The sequence below is a fragment of the Macaca mulatta genome, chromosome 6 (genome assembly GCF_049350105.2).
Source record: "Macaca mulatta isolate MMU2019108-1 chromosome 6, T2T-MMU8v2.0, whole genome shotgun sequence".
Classification (NCBI taxonomy): Eukaryota; Metazoa; Chordata; class Mammalia; order Primates; family Cercopithecidae; genus Macaca; species Macaca mulatta.
This window is the reverse complement of record NC_133411.1, coordinates 42877607-42899644: the sequence shown is the minus strand read 5'-3', so window position 1 is coordinate 42899644 and position 22038 is coordinate 42877607. Positions and strand designations below refer to the sequence as shown.

Here is a 22038-nt window from a genome sequence, read left to right as displayed (position 1 = left end):
TATTTGCACTACTTGTGAAGTAATATAGTGTGATATAGTGTTATTTGAAAGAGGACTTGGATTAATTGTAAATATATATTGCAAACTCAAGTGTAACAAAAAAGGCAGAAAAAGAATTATATGAAAAAGGTTAAGTAAAACTAAAGAATGCAGAAAAGAGTGGAGGGCAAAAAGAATAAAGAACAAGGACCATGATGAGGATAGTAGTAAATATGGTAGATATTAATCCAACTAAATAATTTGAACATTACTGGTCTAAATATACCAAACAATTAAGACTCAAAGTGGATTAAAAACAAGACTCAGCTATATGTTGTCTACAAGAAATCCACTTTAATATGTAGACACAAATTACAAGTAAAGAGATGGATGGAAAAAATTATTCTAACATTAATCAAAAGAAAGCTGGAGCAATTAGGCTGGGCACAATGGCTCAGACCTGTAATCCTAGCACTTTGGGAGGCCAAGGCAGGCGGACTGGAGTTCGAGAGCAGCCTGATGAACATGGCGAAACCCTGTCTCTACTAAAAATAAAAAAAATTAGCCAGGCATGGTGGCACATGCCTGTAATCCCAGCTACTTGGGAGGCTGAGTCAGGAGAATCGCTTGAACCCGGGAGGCGGAGGTTGCAGTGAGCCAAGATCATTGAACTCCAGCCTAGGCAAAAGAGTGAAACTGTCTCAAAAGAAAACAAAACAAAAGTTGGAGCAATTATATTAACTTCAGACAAAGTAGACTTCAAAGCAAGGAAAACTATTAGGGATAAAGAGGGGTGGTGCATAATGATAAAAAGGTCAGTTATTCACAAAAACAGAACAATTCTTAATGTTTATGGTGTGGCAGTTCTTATATCTGGTCTCCCCCCAACTCCCAAACTGCTACTGCAGAACTAGCCTCATGAGCTTCAGAAGTACCAGTACTGGCTGCTTCCTGTGACTCCCCTTAGGGGTCTGGATCCCAGCTCTCAGAAACCCCTGGCCCCAGCACCAGTTCCATTTACTTCTCTTTGTTCCTCCTGCAGTTACTAGATCGTGTCACCTGCGTGCTTTTTTGCCTTTTTGGTTCTCAATTTCTTATTTAAATTCTATTAAAATACCTGACAAAACTAACTCAAGAAGGAGTAAAGACCTAAATGTAAAGTGTAAAATAGAAAACTCATAGGAAATAACAAGGAAAAAGTGGCCATGCTTTTTAAGATAAAAACATGATCCATGAGAGAAAACACACCTGATAGGTTGGACTTCATTAAAATTTAAAACCACTGCTCTGTAGAAGGCACTGTACAGGGAATAAAATGGCAAACTGTGGTTTGGGAGAATATATTTGGAACATGTATCATATAAAAGACTGGTGTCAAATATATACAAAAACAATTAAAACTCAACAATAAGAAAATCACCCTATCACAAAATAGGTAAAATCTGAACAGGCACCTTACTAGAGAAGATACACAAATGGCAAATAAGCATATGAGAAGATGCTTAACGTCATATCATTAGGGAATTGCAAACCTAAGTGAGATACTATTACTCACCTATTAGAATGGCTAAAAGTCAGAACACTAATAACCAAATGCTGATGAGGAGGTAAAACCACAGGCACTCTCAATCATTGCTGGTGAGAATGCAAAATGCTGTACAACTTCCTTTGCAGTTTGGTGTTTTCTTATAAAACTAAACAAACTCTTACCAAATAATCTATCAATTACACTCCTTGGAATTAAACCACTATGTTGGTTGGAATGCTTCCTGAAAGATTAATAAATTGCCTATTTTTGTTTCCATGTAGAATATATGATAGACTTGTTCATGCTCTGATTCTGAGCCATTGTTGAATTTTATATTTCATTTCTTGTATTTTTCCTAAACATCTAAGAACCACTTTATTGGCACTGTGTACTGACTTTCATAAAGAGGCAATGTTTTCTTCAGGAAGTGACTGCATGTGTGTCCCTGTGTAGATAAAAATAATTCTTTGGTTAAATGTGGGAGACAGGTAATTGTCTTTGAAGTCCATTTCAGCTGCATATCGAGTGAAGTTTCTAGCTTACCAAAACTACAAATTGCTACCTTCAGAGTTGCTTGGGGATGTAGCCAACAACATGGCTATTAGGTATACAAATGTTAAGGATTTGCTACATAAGACACTGTGATTGTTTCAGAGCATCTTACAATCTAGTTGAGATAAGACTAACCTGAAAATAAGTTGTACATAGAGCAGTGAGTGACCAATTCAATAATAAAGATAGTGGTTGCTGTGGGATCCTGATGGTGGTTTGCTGAGAGTTTATGGCACTAACCCCATGCAACCCCTCTCCACTTCTTGGCCTTGTTTATGCAGATAAACAAGAAAAATAAGGTCATTTGTGAAGGAAGGAGAAGACTTAAGGCATTTTACACTTGCCATCTTGATTGACATTTGGGTGAGGATGGGCCATAATGGGATGGGGAGACACTTTCTGCATGGAACAAAGAGACTTGAGAGAAAACATGGAAGTGTCTTGGCTTGATTTTCTTTAATTCCTGTTCATACATAATGTTTCTTTTTATAAAATAGGGACCATTTTAGTATAATGTATATTTCATTACATAAAACATTAAGCATGATTTTGCAGCTCACTAATCCCTAAAGGAAGATATTTTAATAGTAAAACATATCAACAATTCTATTGTTGGACTTTCATATTTTCCATCTTTCACTATTAATGCTTTAGTGAATATTGTTTTTGTGCATGTCTGATTATTTGACCACATTTCTAGAGGTAGTTTTCTTTATATGAGCATCAACATTTTAAGGTTTTGGAAAGTATTGCTAAATTATTCTCTAGAAAGATAACTTCAGTTATAACCCCTCAGTGATATGTAAAACTATCATTTGGAACTACTCTCAACAACATGGATGTTGTACTTTAAACACTTGATAACTTGCTAGGTGAAAAATGCCACCCTATAGTTTTAACTGGATATCTTTGACAAGAGACATGAAATATTTTTTTTTTTTTTTTTTTTTTTTTTTTTTTTTTTTTTTTTGAGACGGAGTCTCGCTCTGTCGCCCAGACTGGAGTGCAGTGGCGCGATCTCGGCTCACTGCAAGCTCCGCCTCCCGGGTTCACGCCATTCTCCTGCCTCAGCCTCCGGAGTAGCTGGGACTACAGGCGCCCGCCACCACGCCCGGCTAATTTCTTTTTTTGTATTTTTAGTAGAGACGGGGTTTCACCGTGTTAGCCAGGATGGTCTCGATCTCCTGACCTCGTGATCCGCCCGCCTCGGCCTCCCAAAGTGCTGGGATTACAGGCTTGAGCCACCGCGCCCGGCCGAGACATGAAATATTTTCCATATATTTATTGACTATTTCTTTTGTGATTTTGTGTCTTATTTTAATGGGAATGTCACTAGTATTTTATTCCCAAGTGTTCTTAAACCTCCCACTTAGTTGAGGAGTTGTGTGAGAGGGAAGAAAAGGTACAGGGTATGGTTGATATGTGTGCTCTGGAGCCAGGCACTCTAGATTAGAACCCAGCTTCCTGGAGAATCCTCCTGGCTGCTTGACCCAGGACAAGAACTTGATTGCCTATAGTTAGTAGACTAGAAAAGGAAGAACATTTTGAACCTAGAGCAGTAACCAGTTGTGGAAGTAAAGATGGATAAGATTCCCAGAGAGAAGGTAACCATGGCCAGCAGCTATACCCACAGAGCCCCTTCATAAAATAAGGTGTGAGTCAAGTGCTGTTGATTCACTGTTTTGAGATAACCTTCTAAAACTTACAGTCGTGATTTCTCACAAAATAATCTCGTTGCTAATGAGGACATAGATTATGTTAGGGAAAAACAAAAAAAGGCTCAAGCTTGTAATCCCAGCACTTTGGGAGGCTGAGGCAGTCGGATCACCTGAGGTCAGGAGTTCGAGACCAGCCTGGCCAATGTGGTGAAACCCTGCCTCTACTAAAAATACAAAAATTAATCGTTGTGGTGGCGTGTGCCTGTAATCCCAGCTATTCGAGAGGCTGAGGCAGGAGAATTGCTTGAACCTGGGAGGCAGAGGTTGCAGTGAGCTGAGATCCCGTCACTGCACTCCAGCCTGGGCAACAAGAGTGAAGCTCCGTCCCCCACCTGCCAAAAAAGGAAGAGCCAGAGGGCATTTCTAACATATTAATGGTTTTAGAATCTTTATGATACTCCCTCTTGAAAGGTTATTAAATAAGGTACACTGTCACTGATACAAACTCAGGGGATGTTCTCCTAAAAAAAATTATCTTCATACAAAGAATGACATGGATTCCTTTTCCTAATTTTGCTCTCTTTTGGTTTAACAACTTGTGACCTACTTATCAATTTATTTCATGTTTGTGTTAAAAATATAACTTATGATTTGAGAGTCACTCTGATTAAAAATAATAGTGGCTTTCCTCACTCCTTCCAGAGATCTTGTCAAAAAATGGTATTTTTTTCCAACTTCAAATATAGATCTAGTCTACAAATACTGAAGTGATAATTAGGGCTTATGCAAGATTGTTTCATTTGAAAAATTAGTTGCTTTTTTTCTTTCTTTTCTTTCTTTCTTCTTTTTTTTTTTTTTTTAAAGGAGTCACTCTTCAAATCTTTCTGGTTAAAGGACAAAACTGAAAGAAGGCATCTTAAAGTCATGGCTTATATAAATGATTTTGTAAGAAATGTGGGAAAAAGTGATAAATGTGATTCATTGACCCCTTTTGTTAGTTTTTGTCTTACAAACAGATTATTTTCATGTATTAGTATAGTTTGAGCATGTAGCATCTGGCAGTCTCCTAATATTAGAACATATGCAAATATGGCCTTTTACTAGGCCCCTTGAAAATCCAGGTGCACAACCAAAAATTAATAAAAGCGAGAAAAGGTAATTGCCAATGTGTTAAATTTTTTTCTGGCGAGAAGCCACAATAATCAGTAGAAACTGTCCCAGCAGCATTAACTAAAGTGAACTCTCTTGAGAATTTTTTGAAGTGTAAAGGACATCATATTTCCTTTTTTGTTCAGTTAGCTCTTACCATTTCTGATAGCTTTTCCAAAATTAGGTTCCTCATTCCACAGAATAAAATTTTGGACTTCTGATGCAATGCTTTTATTTCCAGTGTACCCTAGGTCCTTTGACAAATAACACATCCTCACATTCTCTCATGAGATCACATCCTTCCCTACCCTTTGCCCTTGACAATCCTACTGCCTAGAATGTTCTCCCTCTTTTTGTGGCTGATTTTCTGCCTGGTCAGTGGAATGTTCCCTCTATTATTGCACTTATTTTCATGTTTTATTGTGATTCTCTGGTTACCTGTCTTCTCCATGAAACTGTGAGCACCTTGTAGGACCTTGTCTTACTCATCTCAGTAGTCCCAGTATGTAACACAATGCCTGGGACATAATAGCTGCTCATTAAATGATATTTAAGTCACTGAGTCAGCAGGTTCAAAACATACACAACACTTCGCAGGCTTAGAAATGTTCTATGTATTTTACTTGATTGACATCATTATCCTGCCATGGTCTAAGAAAGCAAAAATGCCTTGTGTTCAGTGGTTCTTCCTGATGGTTTTATATTTGAGGCCATTGTCAGTCCTGCATTGAGAGTCTTGATAATGTGCCACCAACTGTTCTGTAACTCCCTTCCTTATTACTGTGACTAGTTTCCTCTGACTTCTCTGAGATCATTTTATCTCAAGGTGTGCCTTTTAGTATTGGCTGGTATAGTGTGTCTCATTCAGTAAGCTTTTATTACTCTGCAAAAGCAAAACAAGCCATATGGTAGTTACCTAGTTATACAAAGGGTTATAAAGTAATAAATTGGCAAATAAACTGGCCTTGTAAATTCAACAGCCTGTTTGGTAAGAAAAGGATGGATATAGCAAGTACACAAGTACAGAGGGGTATTGAAGATATGCTGCGTGGCATGGAATTAAAATCATGTTTTTCATTTAACCGATATGTCCAGTAAAATGACGTTAATCTAGAGTGTTCAATATCCAGAATAGTTAGAAAGATACTACACAATAATGTGCATACTTTATGGTCTTATAATAGAATATCTAGGAACTAGTATAGACTTAACGATCATGCAAGTGCTGGGAAGAATATTAGACTTGATTTACAGTTCAACTTTTTCATTTTAAAGGTGAAATGACTTTAGGTGATTCATGTAAGAACGTAGTATTAGATGATGTTAGGGCTGAAACCACAAATCTATGTCTTCTGACTTCAAATCCAGTACTTTGTTTATCATACTGTCTTATTTTTTTTATCCATAGGAAAGCTCAGTGAAATACATGGCATTAGAATTATATGGGCTAAAATGTCCCTTACTAAATATTGACATCAATAAATTGCTGTTCATTATCAACCATTCCTACTCTTTTAATCATCATATTTGATCACCATATTTGAAAAATTAAGACTTTTCAAATATGGTGTTGAGTTTTGGGGATGAGTTTATATGCCAGGAAGATATTTTGGATTTGGGACCTTGATCAGCTTTACTCATGGTAGATTTCAGTCATTGTCTGAATGATGGCTACTGTCAGCCATAAATAATGAGATTCAGAAGATATGATTAAGTGTAGAGTTTGAGTACGGTCTGAGGGTAGCCACGCAGGAGACACTCTATAAACAAATGGGGTTAGCATGCCAATATTGAAAAGTTTTCACTGATAGAGGCACAGAAATTCTAGCAGTACTACAACATTTTCCATATGAGACTAGATAATATGTTGTAATGATTTGACTCAAGGAAGGTTAGTTTATTACTCCATGAAGAAGGGTAGTGATCTTAAGGGGGTCTTATCTCTAGTGCTGTTTGGTTTTTCTAATTATTTATAGAAAAAAGGGCAGAAGTTGCAGCTGCATGCCAAGAGACCCTGGCTGCACAGCCACACTCCTCTCAAGGGTCAGAATGATTTAAAATTCCAAGAGCTTTAAGTTTGAATTATTTAATTTAACACCAAAATTAAGATTTGCCCTGTTTTCCCAGTGATGACTAGATGCTGTAATTCAGTGAGTTAGAAAAACCTGAACCAAGTGGTGCCAGCAGTAAAACTGATTGTGCATCCCCTTACTTGTACTAAGAGAAGAGCCATATGATCATAATGCTAAAGTCATAGTTGAAATGTGATAAACATGTTTGAATTTCTTTAGGACTTAAAGATCTAGTTTTGAAAATTGAACCACAGAGAGGAATAAATATTTTGTTTTAAAGTTTATTTTTCCATTTCATATCTACCTCATATAAATCAGGGAAAACAAACATGGCATCTTAATTTTCTTAATGAAATATGTAGGATTCTGCTCTACTTACTGCTCTGCAGAAATGAAAACGTGGAGGACATTTAAAAAAATGAAATAAAGTAAAATTCTTCTAATGCACATGCTAAACAATTTTAAATTTAGGGACTGTTGAGTCATTCTCATGCTGAATTCAAATGAAATCTGTTAGATTTAGCAGCCATTAACTGTGTTCTGGAAATGCTAGGGTTTAACCCAATCCCATTTTGCATTTTATGTGTTAAGTGTTGTGTTCCTGCATTATAAAGTGCTTCAGGGATGATTAACAGCCTCAAATTGAAGGAAATAGTCTTAGAGTAACATTTTAAAGTTGAATTGGCATTACCAATAGGCAGCCTTTCTGTAGCTGTAAAAACCCAACACAAACTTTTTCTCTTACTGTTTCTCTGTGACTCTCTTCACTAGAAAATGTTCCTCGTTTAATTCTATTAATTATATTAGGTCTCCCTGTTTTCCTTGGGGTATATGATAATGGTGTAATTTTTTAAAATCTATTACAGATAAGACTGGTGCTTTGAATGAACATGTTAGATGTATTTTAATTCCTTTGGGTAGCTGTATTCATTTTAATTATTTCTCTGGATTTGCTACAGTCCTAATGAAGTTTCTTTTTTAAAAGAGATATGACAAATGAAATCTGGATATTTAGAATATTGCCTGAATGTTAGTAAGTCACACATAAAGAGAAGATTGGCATTTCTGGGCAAACAAAAAATGTTAGCAGCTGGGCATAGTAGTGCATGCCTGTAATCCCAGCTACTCAGGAGGCTGAGGCAGGAGAATCTCTTGAGCCCAGGAATTTGAGACAAACCTGGGCAACATAATGAGATGTCATCTCAAAAAGTAAAATAAAAATAAAGTGTTAGTCTAATCAATGCTGGTATTTTGCTGTTTTAGCTTGGTTTGAGAGTCAGTAGAAATGAAAATATTTAAACTGCTTTTAATTTTTTTAAACAATTCTTCCATATTACAAAAACTATTGGGATGGTATATGAAGTAACATTTCTACTTTTTTCAAATCAATATGGGTCAGAAGTTGTATAATATAAGGATTTAATATGTAAGCTATTAATTTTGCTGCTAGTCAGTTTTAACAAACTGAGTTATTTCAGATAAAGCTTTTCCTCTAGAGTTCAGACTGCTTTATCCATTTTTCACATCCTGCATTTTAAAATGAGGCATTGTAGGGAGGAAGGACTGTTTTTGTTTTCTATTGAGGTACATTACGTTGAAGGTGCTATCACCAACTCTGAGACTGGACAGCAAACAGAGAAAGGAAGACTCTTGGTGTTTGGAAGTACTTCTGTCATGCAATAGTCTTTGTACTGGTGGTTAGCTAAACCTTTCTATTTGCATTTCAAAAAACTATTAGGCCAGGTATTTTAGGACATTAACTTTACTCCCTGCTGAAGTTCATTCAGTTAACACTTGTCCATTTTATTTCCCTAACCAGTAGAGATCATTTTCTGTCTTCATTGAATTAGCTATTCTTTCTGGCCTTGGATCAGTTTCCAGTTTGATAAATGTGCTGTTTAATTTTTACCTGTTTTTTTCCCAAAGATGATTTAAAATAGCTTATAAGACATAAATATACATGATAGCATCAATTAAGAACAGAGCTATAAGAATGAAAAGGAATGGTAGAACTGTACAGTGGTTCTAGGATCGGACTAAAAATTGATGCTATAATGATAAACATGAGTGAGGCCTGGGATGCCAAATAAAAATCAAAGTATTTATATAGTTAATAGTACATATAAAAGAAAGCTAATGATCAGATGAAATACAACTATTCTTGCTACTACAACCAGACAGTTTTATGTCAGGCACTATGTTTTAATGGTAAGAAATAGCTCACTTGATTGCAAGAAAGAAAAACTGACTCTTTATGACTGTGGTATAAAGGTAATTGGTTTGTTCTAGGGGCATACCGTCCTTGGGGCATTTAAAAGAGTGGTTCAACTCCCTGAATATGGTTGTCACTTCTTTTGGTAAATACTTGGAGGAATGAGCATCAGATTGTCTTCTCTCTTAGAGAAAGAGATGCACCCAAACCCTTGCCCCTTAACTATAATGCTGACTTCCTTATCTTCATTTAAAGCCTTGTAAATATGTTGACTGAACAGGATAGGACAAAGACATCAAATCGTTAGTGCGGGGTTCTAGGCTGGAGCTAGGGGACGAGGGTGGACAGATGTCTGTGGAGTAATTCCGTGGAATCTTACAAAGGATTTTATACCTAAAGAAACCTTTGTGTACCTGAAATGACCCATGAGATTCTTAAAGTAGTACATGTACCCTCAAAAGTTAAAAACCACAGCACTGAAGACTTCCCCCTAAGGCTTTGTCAAGCCACCATATACTTATGGTTCTTCAAATATTTGTCTACCTTTCCGTACACCAGAGCATACACCTCTTCTGTTTTCTTCCTTGCCAAATCTAGTAGGTGCTTAGTTTGTATTTGTTGATTTTAAGTGAATGAGCTCAAGTCACATTTTTCTGCTATGTCTATAAGACTCTTATGTGAAGGGCTGGATCAGAGGCTCTGTGGAACTACACGCTGTGCTTTTTTCCTGGCCTACTTATGTTCTAGCCTGATCACAAATTAATAAAGATCGTATGACATGATTTAATTGGGGGGAAGACTTAGACTGCTGTCCAATTGTTTTCTCTCTTTATGGCCATCTAGACCACGTATATAATAATCCATTTTAGAATACTGTTGTAGATTGAGCCCTCCTTTTGAAAAGGAGTATATTTGCCTCTCAGTTGACACCTCTACCATTTTTCGCTTGACTGTAATTCTGTTATCGTATCTTCAGGCTCTTTAAGGGTCCTGGGATATAGATGTTGTGAGTCTACAGCCTAGAATTGGTACAGAGAATCTGGGTATCTCTTCTTGGAATTGAATTTCTTCATAATCATACTAGTTCTACTTACTTTCTTCCTGGTGAAGTCAGAAACAAAATGAAATTCAACTGCTCTGTTTTTTCCTGTCTTCTGCCCAAACAGTAGTGATTATCATTTTCAAATTCTCCAGCAGCAGCAGCAAAGACAAAATCACCCCAGGAACCACCCTTTCCTCATCTTGAGCATTTTGAGGAGTCCTCATCTCATTCTGATTTTGTATCTTTTGATAGACCTCTTAAGGTTTCATAACTTCCATTTGTCCTAGGTCATATGTGTCTCTTTTGTGGGAGCCCTGATAAAATATGAAGAAACACAAAGCTATCCATGTTGTTATACTCATTTCTTTTTTTGTTGTTTTGTTTTGTTTTTTTTGAGATGGAGTCTCGCTCTGTTGCCCAGGCTGGAGTGCAGTGGCCGGATCACAGCTCACTGCAAGCTCCGCCTCCCGGGTTCACGCCATTCTCCTGCCTCAGCCTCCCGAGTAGCTGGGACTACAGGCGCCAGCCACCTCGCCCGGCTAGTTCTTTGTTTTTTTTTTTTTGTAATTTTTTTTTTTTTTTTTTTTAGTAGAGACGAGGTTTCACCGTGTTAGCCAGGATGGTCTCGATCTCCTGACCTCGTGATCCGCCCGTCTTGGCCTCCCAAAGTGCTGGGATTACAGGCTTGAGCCACCGCGCCTGGCCCACCCATTTCTTTATAACCATTCTCTTCCTTGTCAATATAACCCATGTTCATATTGTCAGAATGGAAGTTTTGCAGTCCTCATCTTTCATAAACCCATTTGTCATTTTGAGTTTCTGACCTCTTGATCCTGCTTCTCTTTTCTCTGAACTTACTGAAATCTTTTCTTCAAAGACCAGGATATATTTCTGTGTACGTTTAGGATTCACTTCCTGGTCTATTTCCAATTCCAATTTTACATTGTCATTTTTTTCTCAATATTTCTGTCATTTCTACTTTACCAAGCAATTTATTCTTGCTGGTTAGAGGTCCTGAATCATGGTTTCTCTCACTGTTTTATTCTGAAGGCAATACAGAAGTTACCAGAAGGCAATACAGAGTTATCAGCAGACTGTGATGAATAGAAGATGTTCAAATAATTGGCATCTCTTATTTGAGCCAATTTTTGTCACTTCTATTACAAATATATCATCTCTGTCTTTGGGCATTATATAATGATCAGTGTGATATTCTTTCTCCCTTTAAACTCACTTTAAATATTCCTTACCACACTTCATGCCTAGGTCAGTGGCATCCCAGTTGTATGCATATTTTCTTGACAGAACATGCTTTTTTGTTATGTTTATTTTTCATTGGGCATTGTGGAATGTCTGTTGGCAGGAGATCCCATCTACTCAGTTTCAATAATGACTATGCAATCATATGTACCACCATTTTAAAGGTTGCGAATTCGTTAGTAGCCCCTCAACTTTTCCATCTTTGTGCATTTCCTTATAGACATCTAAGACCATATGTATCTGTCCTTGGCCTTTTTAGCTTTCATACCATTTTCTTCCGTGTTTTTGTACTGATCCTATCATTCCTTAGCATGAAGCCTAAGAATATATTCACTTTCTTGCTCCTTTGGATTTTTTTCTCTTCATTTGAATCTTTGAGAAAGATGCCTTACATGCTGACCTCCCCTTTCTCTACATTGCCTCTTGTTTAAAAAGTTATTTTTTTTGATACATAATAGACCTGTATGTTTTCAGGGTACCTGTGATAATTTGATATATTCGTATAACATAAAGATCAAATCAGGGTAATTGGGATATCCATTACCATATTTATCTATTCTTTATGCTAAGAACATTCAAATTACTCTCTTCTAGCTGCTTTGAGAGGTACAGTAGATTATTAACTATAGTTATCCTATTGATCTATTGAACATGAGGTCTTATTCACATTTTCTCTTCATTTTACTCATTTTAACATCCAGAGCACCTCTGCATTTAACTTGTAACTTCTCTTATTGCTTATTGTCTCCCCCTTCTATTTTTCTAGTCTTCCACAGCTGCTTTTTCTCCCCTCTCTTTTGGAGTTAATGTTTCTCATGATTCTAGACGTTATTGCTTGTTTTCTGATTTTTTCTTTTCTTTTTGGCAAAAGAAGCACGTTCCTCCTAAACTTTTTTGAAACTTAAAATGAGTCAGGAAGAAAGTCTGGAATGTGAGTCTTCCCCTTCCTCCCCCTCAACAGCCCTTACTTTGTATCATACACAGAGTTTTGCAGGTGTGCAGCATTTTTCACTAACACCATTTAGGGTTGGTCCCGTTTTTGCGTCTATAACAGATTGAGGTTGTCACTAAAATAAAATAAAAAATGAGGACGTTATTGCCTTGCAGCTCCTCTCTTCCCTTACCTAGATATAAGTAATGTTTGCCAAGCAATCACAAACACATTGTCACCAAGGGATGAATTCTTATCCTTCTCTAAGCTTTAAAATAAGTTTTCAGAGTTATAAAGTAGGAAGAGTGCAGGGCAGAGAAAGCAACCTTTTAAAACAAAGTTCAAATCAATAACAACATTTCCTAGTCTCTATTTTTCTGTTAATGACTGAAGACGAGTACCAATTAGAGAAGCCTCAAATGTCTGGATTTCTGGTTGTAGCAAGTGGTGGGACATGACATCTATTCATAGTGCCATGGAAAAGTCCAGGTTGTTCTTAGCTACCTTTCTTCCATCTCGATCTTGCCTGAGGACACTTAGATCTGCCTATTGCTTTGCCCTGAGGCTTTTTCTTTGTCCTTTATTCTGTCTTACCCATTTCTAACTTCAGGAGGAAAACTCTGCAGTCTTTGGTAAGGGATCTGGGGGTCTTTTATTTTTAGTTTTTCCTAACCAGCTCATTTTAGTCATCATTTTCTCATCAGGTTTTCCAGTAATGCTTATGTTATCACCTGATATCACTAGACTTTTTAATCCTTCCATTGTTTCTTTCTTACTGTTCTCAAGATCACACAAAACTGGCACTGAAGTCAGTCCCTTCAATAGCTAGCATTAAGATAGTTCTGCCTCTTCATTTTTTTTTTTTTTAACACTTTTCATAGATTGTCTGAAAACATGTTTTCTTCTTTTGGTTTGTACTTCAAATATTTTCTTTCTTAGCTATTAACTCCGCTAACCAACTCTGAGAAAGCTTTGATTTTTATATAGATGTTTTCAATACTGTTGAGTGTTGTTATTTTGACAAATGCTGCACATGAATTTTCTACAGTCTGAAAACCATTCATATTAGGATGACAAAACATGTAATTGTTTATGTTTAGCTAGATTCTTGCTTATCAGAGTTGTTTTACCAGGACACATTCATTCTGTTAGTTCTGAGAGTTATGATGTAATTGTCCTTGGTAATGAAGCTTTGTCTTGATTTGGTGTTTTCTGTTGAAACATTCTTTGGTGGAACCAAAAGAAAATAGTGACGGGTTTCCATCAGCATTTTCAGTTTAAGTGAGCAATACTGATTTTTTTTTTCTTCCTTTTTTATTATGTTCCTTGCCCCTGCTAGAGGGTGAGGCAGGAAGACCAAATAGGAAGCTGCTGTCTCAATTGTAGCAAGAGATTTGAGGGCCTGACCTTTTGGAGCAACATTAGGCGTGAAAAATAATTCGCATTATTATTTTCAAATACGCAGGCAAGAAGGGTTTCCTTAGTTTAGCTCATAATGTTGTGACTGCTTTTAGGGTTTAGAAACTTCAGTTTTTCTTGGAATCTCTATTTTCTTTTTAACATACCCTCTTTGGTACATGTCTAACTAATTGTGAGATTCATCACATGCCCCACTTATGATCTCCTAGTTTTAGAAACTTAGTGTTTATCACATCTTTTGAAAAAACAACATTGTGGGTTTCCCTTTGATTATAAAAGTAAAAGGAAAATAAAAACAACTTGTGCTGTTACCCAGAGATAACAATTCTTGGCATTTCCATGTGTTTCCTTTTGTTTTCTGTAGGTATATAAATAATTGTCTATGTCAAAGTGCATTTCTATAAATTTTTATTTACTTATACAAAATCTTGATTTTATGAAACATGATATTATGAGATGTCATTAAATATTATGAGTGCATAATATTGATTAATCACATGGATACACCATAAATTTTGAGGTTAGTATTTTCATGAATAATAAATCTTCATGTCTGTCCTCAGGATACTGGATTAATGTACAAACACATTTTTAAAGTCACCAACTTCTTTGAAGGCTAAAACTGAATATGTAAAGATGTGAATGAGCCCTAATGGCTGAAAGTTCCAGCCAGTTGAAGAGGTAGCAGTAGTGCTTAGCTGCTCTGCATTCCCCACCTCCACCTTGAATAGAAAATACTGGAGCATAGAGAGTTTTCAAGGGGAGAACCTAGAGTGCAGTGGCAAGGGGTCTTCGGCCCCACTTTCCCTGTCTCCTCACTCATCCCCAGGTGCCTCTCCACCCAGTAGTTCAACTTGGATGCTGACATGTTTTCTGATCTTTCCTTGGAATTTTTGTTTGATTTTGGTCAAAATTTTTCTGTTTATCAAAGATGATAGCTTTAATCCACCATGTCCTTGCCTTTTTCAGCTATTTGTGTGCATTGCACAATGAGTAAAATGTCTTCTGTAAGCCCTGGTATTCTTGCACTGTAGGAAGAGCCTAGTGAAGGCATATAGTAGTACAACAGCATAAGAAGGGCTACTTAACCTCACAGATTTCCAGATTTCAGTGAATAGTTTAGGAAACAAAAATCAATACAACTCTCCTTGTATAAGTCAGTTCATGGAAGCAAACAATTATTTGCTTTAGATAGTGTATCTGTTAAGCTGAGTACTCACAACTTAAAGGTATGTGTGTTTGTGTGCGTGTGTGTCACCAGAAAGCTAATTCTTTGACCACAACAATGTCAAGTTTAGTTTTTCTTGATCCTTGTTATTTTGAACTGTTTTATGTTGATAGAAAAATTGTCTTTTAAATGAATTCTAAAATAACAGACTAATGTGGAGGCGTTTCATGTTGTTATGATATGACCTTATTCTTGGTGAATGACTTTGATTCTAATTAAATTGAGTATTTCTAGTTGTTAATTAATATTTTAGTTTTGAGTTTCCATATTGGAATTATCTGTCTTTAAGTAAATTATTTCAGCAATTGCAGTTGTATCACAATCCCAGGAAGCTAACAAGAATAGTTTACAACTGTTACAAATAGCATTCGTATCTTTATTTAAAAAGCTATTCAATTGACCATGCAGATGTTATTACAGATTTTTGTCTTTGATATGATAAATTTCCCATTAATTTAGGAAAATCTGTGTTTAAGGAATGTGCTATCAAGTTTTGCATTGTTGAGCTGCAATTTGTGAAAGTTCAAGCAGCCGTACTGACAAACAATTTGACAAATTTGTAACTGAGACTCTTTTAAGCAAAGGCTAACTTCTGGAGCTCTATGGTCTGTATTTTCTGTTCAGAAACATGCACTTGAATTTCTTCTCTTTTGTGGGTCCAGGAGGTGTATAGACATTACCCATATGTGCACATAGACATACATAGATAAATGTTCATATTCTGTCATATATATTTACATCGTGTATCCAGCCTAAGTTGTGTGTGAAGATGTATATACTTTTAAAAAAATTAAAAATATTCACTTTAAGCTTTCACTAACTTTGAAAGAAATTTCTGTTTGTCTAGGTTGAAGAAATTGTGGATATTGGAGCATTTGCTCCAGAAGACATCCATATTCCTCAGATTTATGTACATCGCCTTATAAAGGGAGAAAAATATGAGAAAAGAATTGAGGTAATTGACTTAGCTGCTTTGTCAGTATTCACGGATCCAGTTACAGAGATAATGCATCCTTGAGACCATTCCAGATGATGGGGAACTGGAGCTGAGCAGAAAGTCTGGTTTTGGATCTTAGTAAGAGCTTCTCATGTGTCTTATCATAATGGGGATACGATGATCTATGCCTCTGTGCAGCCTGACAGTGCCTTGTCATCACAAAATATGTATCACCATGTCATGAGATTCTCTAGGCTGTGTCTACCAGGCTTCTATTGTCCTAATTTATGATGTATAGTTTTTCTGGCTGTCTTAGAGGGGACATAAGAATAATCATGTCTTTGGTGGTTTTACCCCTGCTGAAGTCTTATCTTAATGTTTGGTTGTTCAAAATTGTCTATCTTGAAGGTGCTTTGCACTTTTCTAGAGTGCAGAATGTCATTCTAATTAGCTTCGGGCTGTGGGTAGCTGGTGAGTATGAGATTGTGGCAAGGAATGTAGGTACCAGGAGCATTGAAGGTATTCTAAGGCCAGTGTGTTTGTCCCTATTGCATTGCTGTAAAGGAATACCTGAAACTGGGTAATTTATAAAGAAGTTTATTTGGCTCACACTTCTGTGGGCTATACATGAAGTATGGCACCAGCATCTGCTTCTGGTCAGGACCTCAGGAAGCTTTTACTCAGAGCAGAAGGAAAAGGGGAAGCAGGCATGTCACATGGCGAGAGAGAGAGAAGGTGCCAGGTTCCTTTAGACAACCAACTGGTGTGTAAACTAACAGAGGGAGAACTCCTGCATTTCCCAGGGGATGGCACTAAGCCAATTCATAAGGGATCTGCATCCATGATCCAACACTTCCCACTAGGCCGCACCTCCAACATTGGAAAGTACATTTCAACCTGAGATTTGGAGGGGACACATATCTAAATCATCAGCCAGTGAGAACAGAGAACGGCCACTTTGCCAGAATTACTATCATGATTCAGAAGTGTCTAGGGATCAGCAACAGAATAGACATATAGTAGGGTGCCAGAGATATCTACCTTACAGATATCAAACAGGAAGACATTTTATAATACAAAACCAGTGTTGGGGCCTAGGAAGAAAGGATGCGACTTTTGCAAACATGAGCCTGTTTGTGTCAAAGAGACTTAATAAAGGAAATAGTTTCCTGGCTGGTTTCTGCGTATTTCTGTGATTCCTGTGATGCATTTGTGGTAAAAGTAGTCTAGACTTTGCAGGTGGAAACAGGCAATTGGCAGCAGCAACACCTGGTAAACACATTCTGATAGCCCTGAAAAACACATTCCCAAAGTCTGTTCCTCTTTCATTCTTCTGGCCAGTCCCTGTGCACCAGAGGATAAGTTAGTTGGAAGAGTAACAGAAGTAGCAGACAGTGTGATGATAGTAACAGATTATTTGCTTCAAACAGACTGAAGAGCATATCTTCCTCTTTAAACAAATCTGACCACTTTCATTTAGTTCCTAAAGAATTATTTCTACCATTAAATATCACCCATAGTATTTTTTTAAATCTCTGGTATATTGCAGATTTGTCTCATAATAATGGGAGCGAGCTCATCTTTTTTCCAGTAAAATTTATTTCAGCAGTGATAAAATACAAAGCATACCTTCAACCACGAATGATTTATTTCTGTTTAATTTAAAGCGTTTATCAATCCGGAAAGAGGGAGATGAGGAAGCCAAATCTGCTAAACCTGGAGATGACGTAAGGGAACGAATCATCAAGAGGGCCGCTCTTGAGTTTGAGGATGGCATGTATGGTATCCTTTATCCTTCTGAGCCTGGGCAAAGACGTAGCCTTTGCTTTTCCCATATTGATCAGGCTATTAGACCTCTTGCATAGTGAGTCATCTCTAGTCTACGGTAACTTTTAAGGTAATTAATCAATGTTTTTTTTTTTTTTTTTTTACAAAATGTGGCATATAACCCAAAGATGTCAAGATATATAACAGATATCTCTTTGCCTTCTTGAAACAAAATGGCAATCAATAATTTGCTTAGCTATTTTATAATACACAATAGATTTCAGTACAACTTGCATTTAATGGGAGATTATTGGGAAAAGAGATTACCCAAGATGAGTGTTTTCAAATCTCAGAATTCTTAGTAATAACCAGTGCTATTTACTTGCTCTCTATCCTGACATTTGCATACTCATTGAAAGATCCAACTTCTTTTTTTATTTTATTTATTTATTTATTTATTTATTATACTTTAAGTTCTAGGGTACATGTGCATAACGTGCAGGTTTGTTACATATGTACACTTGTGCCATGTTGGCGTGCTGCACCCATCAACTCGTCAGCACCCATCAACTCGTCATTGACATCAGGTATAACTCCCAATGCAATCCCTCCCCCCTCCCCCCTCCCCATGATAGGCCCCGAGAATGGGAGAAAATTTTTGCAATCTACTCATCTGACAAAGGGCTAATATCCAGAACCTACAAAGAAAGATCCAACTTCTTAACAGCCCTCTTATTCTCTTGAAAAACATCCTGTGAGTACCCTTTTATATCTGATATTTTGTAAGGGTATTCAACAAATGATTCAAATTCTGCTTTAGATACTTTGTCAAGAAAAGGAGGTAGACATAATTAATATTTGGATTTTGAATGCATTTAACAAGTCTGCTCACCATTTTGCTAGTTTTCACTACAGCAGACATTGAATTATATAATACAAATAACACATATAAATACACATAGCATATGATAAAATGAATTTTTGTTGAATGGTGGATACAGTAAAGCCATACTTAAAGACCTAGGACCAAAAGAATGAGAGACATGACAAATGTCTCCATTCTCTGAGCTTCCCTAGTCCATGAATGTCAGTCTTCCAGACTGTGATCTTGACTGGGAGAACTTTTCTTTTTCTCCTTTCTTTTTACCTCTACCTCATTTTTGTTCATTTTTCAGTTTACACCTTGTGTTATGGTGCAAACCCACATAAGGGAAAAGAATAGCATGTTGCTGCTCTTCCAGCTCTTGTATCAGCAAGGTACGGAGTCAACCAAGTTGAATTAGTAGGTGAAAGATGGTCACTGGACTTTCTTCTCAACCTGTCTTACCCTGACTTACCATTGATATTTAAACACTGACTATAATACTGATTGTAGGTGTTCTTTATTCAGTTATTGTATTGCCTGTGAAAAATATTTGCAAGTCAGTTTATGTAAATGGTCTTTCCATATCTCCTACTTTTTTTCAACCCAAAATACATAGACTTTTTTCCTCCCTGGTGTTTGACTTTAAAATATTAAAGAACTGAGAGAATGCTACAATATAATGAAAGAGTTGAGGTACCAGGCTTGTAATTTGGGTTGCTCTGTCCTAAAAATACCTGCTCATAATGGAATTAATATCCCAATGTGTTCTGTGCATTATTGAGAAATAAATCACAAATAACACTGTACTAGACTGTGAGAGAACATTAGAGGTAAATCAGGTAGCTATAATCATAGCTTCATAGATTTACTGTATCCATAAGAAGTGACCTGGGTCATTCAGTTGTACTGCTGGCCTTTGTAGTTTATAATATGGCACCATATATAAACCTCCTCTGGCCTTGATTCATGAAGATTTCACTGTTAGAATCTCATCAGAGTGCCATCATTCTTTGTACTAGTTCTGGTGAGGTATTTGGTGTGCAGTGGTAGTGAACAGTAGTGGGCAGTAGTTCTGGGCAGTGTATCTTTGATCTGATCAGCCTGCCTGTGTTGATAGGCAGGATTGAACCTACATCATTGAGTAGTAATCATCATCACTCCTGTTTTGATCATATAAGGAAGATGATGCAACAACCTCAGTTAACTCTTTGATGCCTTAACAACAGCTACTTTATATATGAGCTCAATTGTATTTGCTGAAATGTAATTTCTTCCCCACTTTTCTTTTTATGTCACAGAACATTCAGTTACCAATGAATGTTACCATAGAGACCCAAAGGATCTGATATACTTTTAGGCAGAAATTTTGGTATTGTCAGAAAACTTTTTTTAAATTTAAAAATGGTAACTCCATTTATCAATAAAGATGATAAAAAATGATCTTTTGGCAGGAGTTTTGAATAGTGAAAATAATTCTTTAAAAGTCAAGCCGTGTTTAATAATCAGTCATAATACATCAACCCAAATTTGTAGAGCACATTAATGAAAATGTGCTTATATTTTTGTTAAAATGTAACAAATGGCTAGCTTCTGAGGCCACTACTTTGATATTGGTGGGAAAGCATATTAATGTTATTGAAAAAGATATGACTAATTAGAGACTTTTTTTGAAAAATTACAAAATAATGCCCAGAGGGTGATTGGAGTCTATATATGTAGAAGATTTATGGTATAACTTCTCTACCTTTTATATGCTGGACCTTAACATCTTTTTTTTCTAGCTAATTTGGGCATAGGAATCCCTCTCCTGGCTAGCAACTTTATCAGCCCAAATATGACTGTTCATCTTCAAAGTGAAAATGGAGTCCTGGGTTTGGTAAGATGAAAATTTGTTTTTTAAAATCCAATCTTAATGAAGAATGAGATATTTCATGTTGTGAAATTTTTTATTAAATTTTTTTATTTCAATAGCTTTTGGGGTACAAGTGACTATTGGTTACATGGATAAATTGTATGATGCTGAAACTGGAGATTTTAGTGCATCCGTCACACACAGTGAAATCTGAGTTGTTGCTTAAAGTGCCCAACCTTATTTTTCTTTTTATCATAATAAAATATTGAATTTTTCCCTTAAAATGTGAGCAAGATAGTATTGTATTTTACGTAGTAGATGGTGCGTTCCTGACTCTGGGCTTTCTGACTGCATCTCCCATGTGGAACCTGATTCAGAGAGACCTCATGATTTCCTGTGTAAACTCTTTCTCATCCTTCTGTTGTTGGACAAGATAATGAAGGTTCTCAACAGTTCTATGTTAAATAAAATTAAACCTCAGAGTGCGAAACTGAAGAGGAAGGTTTCCACTTTAGGACAGGGACATTGTTTGAGTTGATTGCCTCAAAAAACTGTAGAAGTTCTCATCTCATTCTCCTTTCGAGGCCCTATTGTCCAAAAGGTTAAATTTTTTTCTTCCTTAAGATTAAGCATCCAAATGAGCTCAGTTTTCTTAGTTAGGCCATATTTTTTCATTATTATAATAAAATCATATATTTTTTACTTCCTGTATGACATTTTAATTTAATTAACAATGGCAGGGATTTGGTTTGTCTATTCATAATCTTTTATTTCTCAGTAGATCATAACTGTTAATGCAATAGAAATTATGCATATGGAAACATATTCATAATTCAAAATATAAATAATGATCATGGGCATATAGTTGATACTCATTGAGGCAATAATCGTGACATTTTCAGACACAAAAATGATATATGTTTGGATAAAAGCAGATTCATGTGGAAGTCAAAGACTTGCTTTTTTTTTTTTGTTTGTTTTTTGAGGCCTAATCTCTCTCTGTCGCCCAGGCTGTAGTGCAGTGGCGCAATCTTGGCTCACTGCAACCTCCATCTCCTGGGTTCAGGCCATTCTTCTGCCTCAGCCTCCCAAGTAGCTGGGACTACAGGTGCCCGCCACCACGCCTGGCTAATTTTTTGTATTTTTAATAGAGACGGGGTTTCACCACGTTAGCCAGGATGGTCTCGATCTTCTGACCTTGTGATCCACCAGCCTTGGCCTCCCAAAGTTCTGGGATTACAGGCGTGAGCCACTGCGCCTGGCCAAAGATTTGCGTTTTTAAGGTGCCTTAGAGATTATAGAGTGATCAAATTCCTAGTTTTGGAGAAAAGGGAAATAAATTTGTGGATTATCCGTGGCCAGTGTTTAAAGGAAAATTTACATAGTTCTGAACATTAGTTGCCACCTCAGTTTACAGGATAAATTTGTGGTCTCTCTCTAGAAAGTATGTAAAAATTTCACAGCCAATAATATTTCTTCATTTTTGGCTCCATCTTATATCTTTTTTTTTTTTTTTTTGAGACAGAATCTCGCTCTGTCGCCCAGGCTGGAGTGCAGTGGCTGGATCTCGGCTCACTGCAAGCTCCG

The 22038-nt window shown here is 36.6% G+C and overlaps 1 protein-coding gene across 2 annotated transcripts in view; it reads left to right on the top strand.

Moving 5' to 3' along the window:
- OXCT1 (3-oxoacid CoA-transferase 1) overlaps positions 1-22038 on the top strand; it is a 149898-nt gene that overhangs the window by 46342 nt on the left and 81518 nt on the right. For both annotated transcript variants that reach the window (XM_015139915.3, NM_001260592.1), the window contains 3 exon segments: positions 15878-15985; positions 17635-17749; positions 20381-20475. In XM_015139915.3, the coding sequence (XP_014995401.1) occupies positions 15878-15985; positions 17635-17749; positions 20381-20475 (318 nt within the window).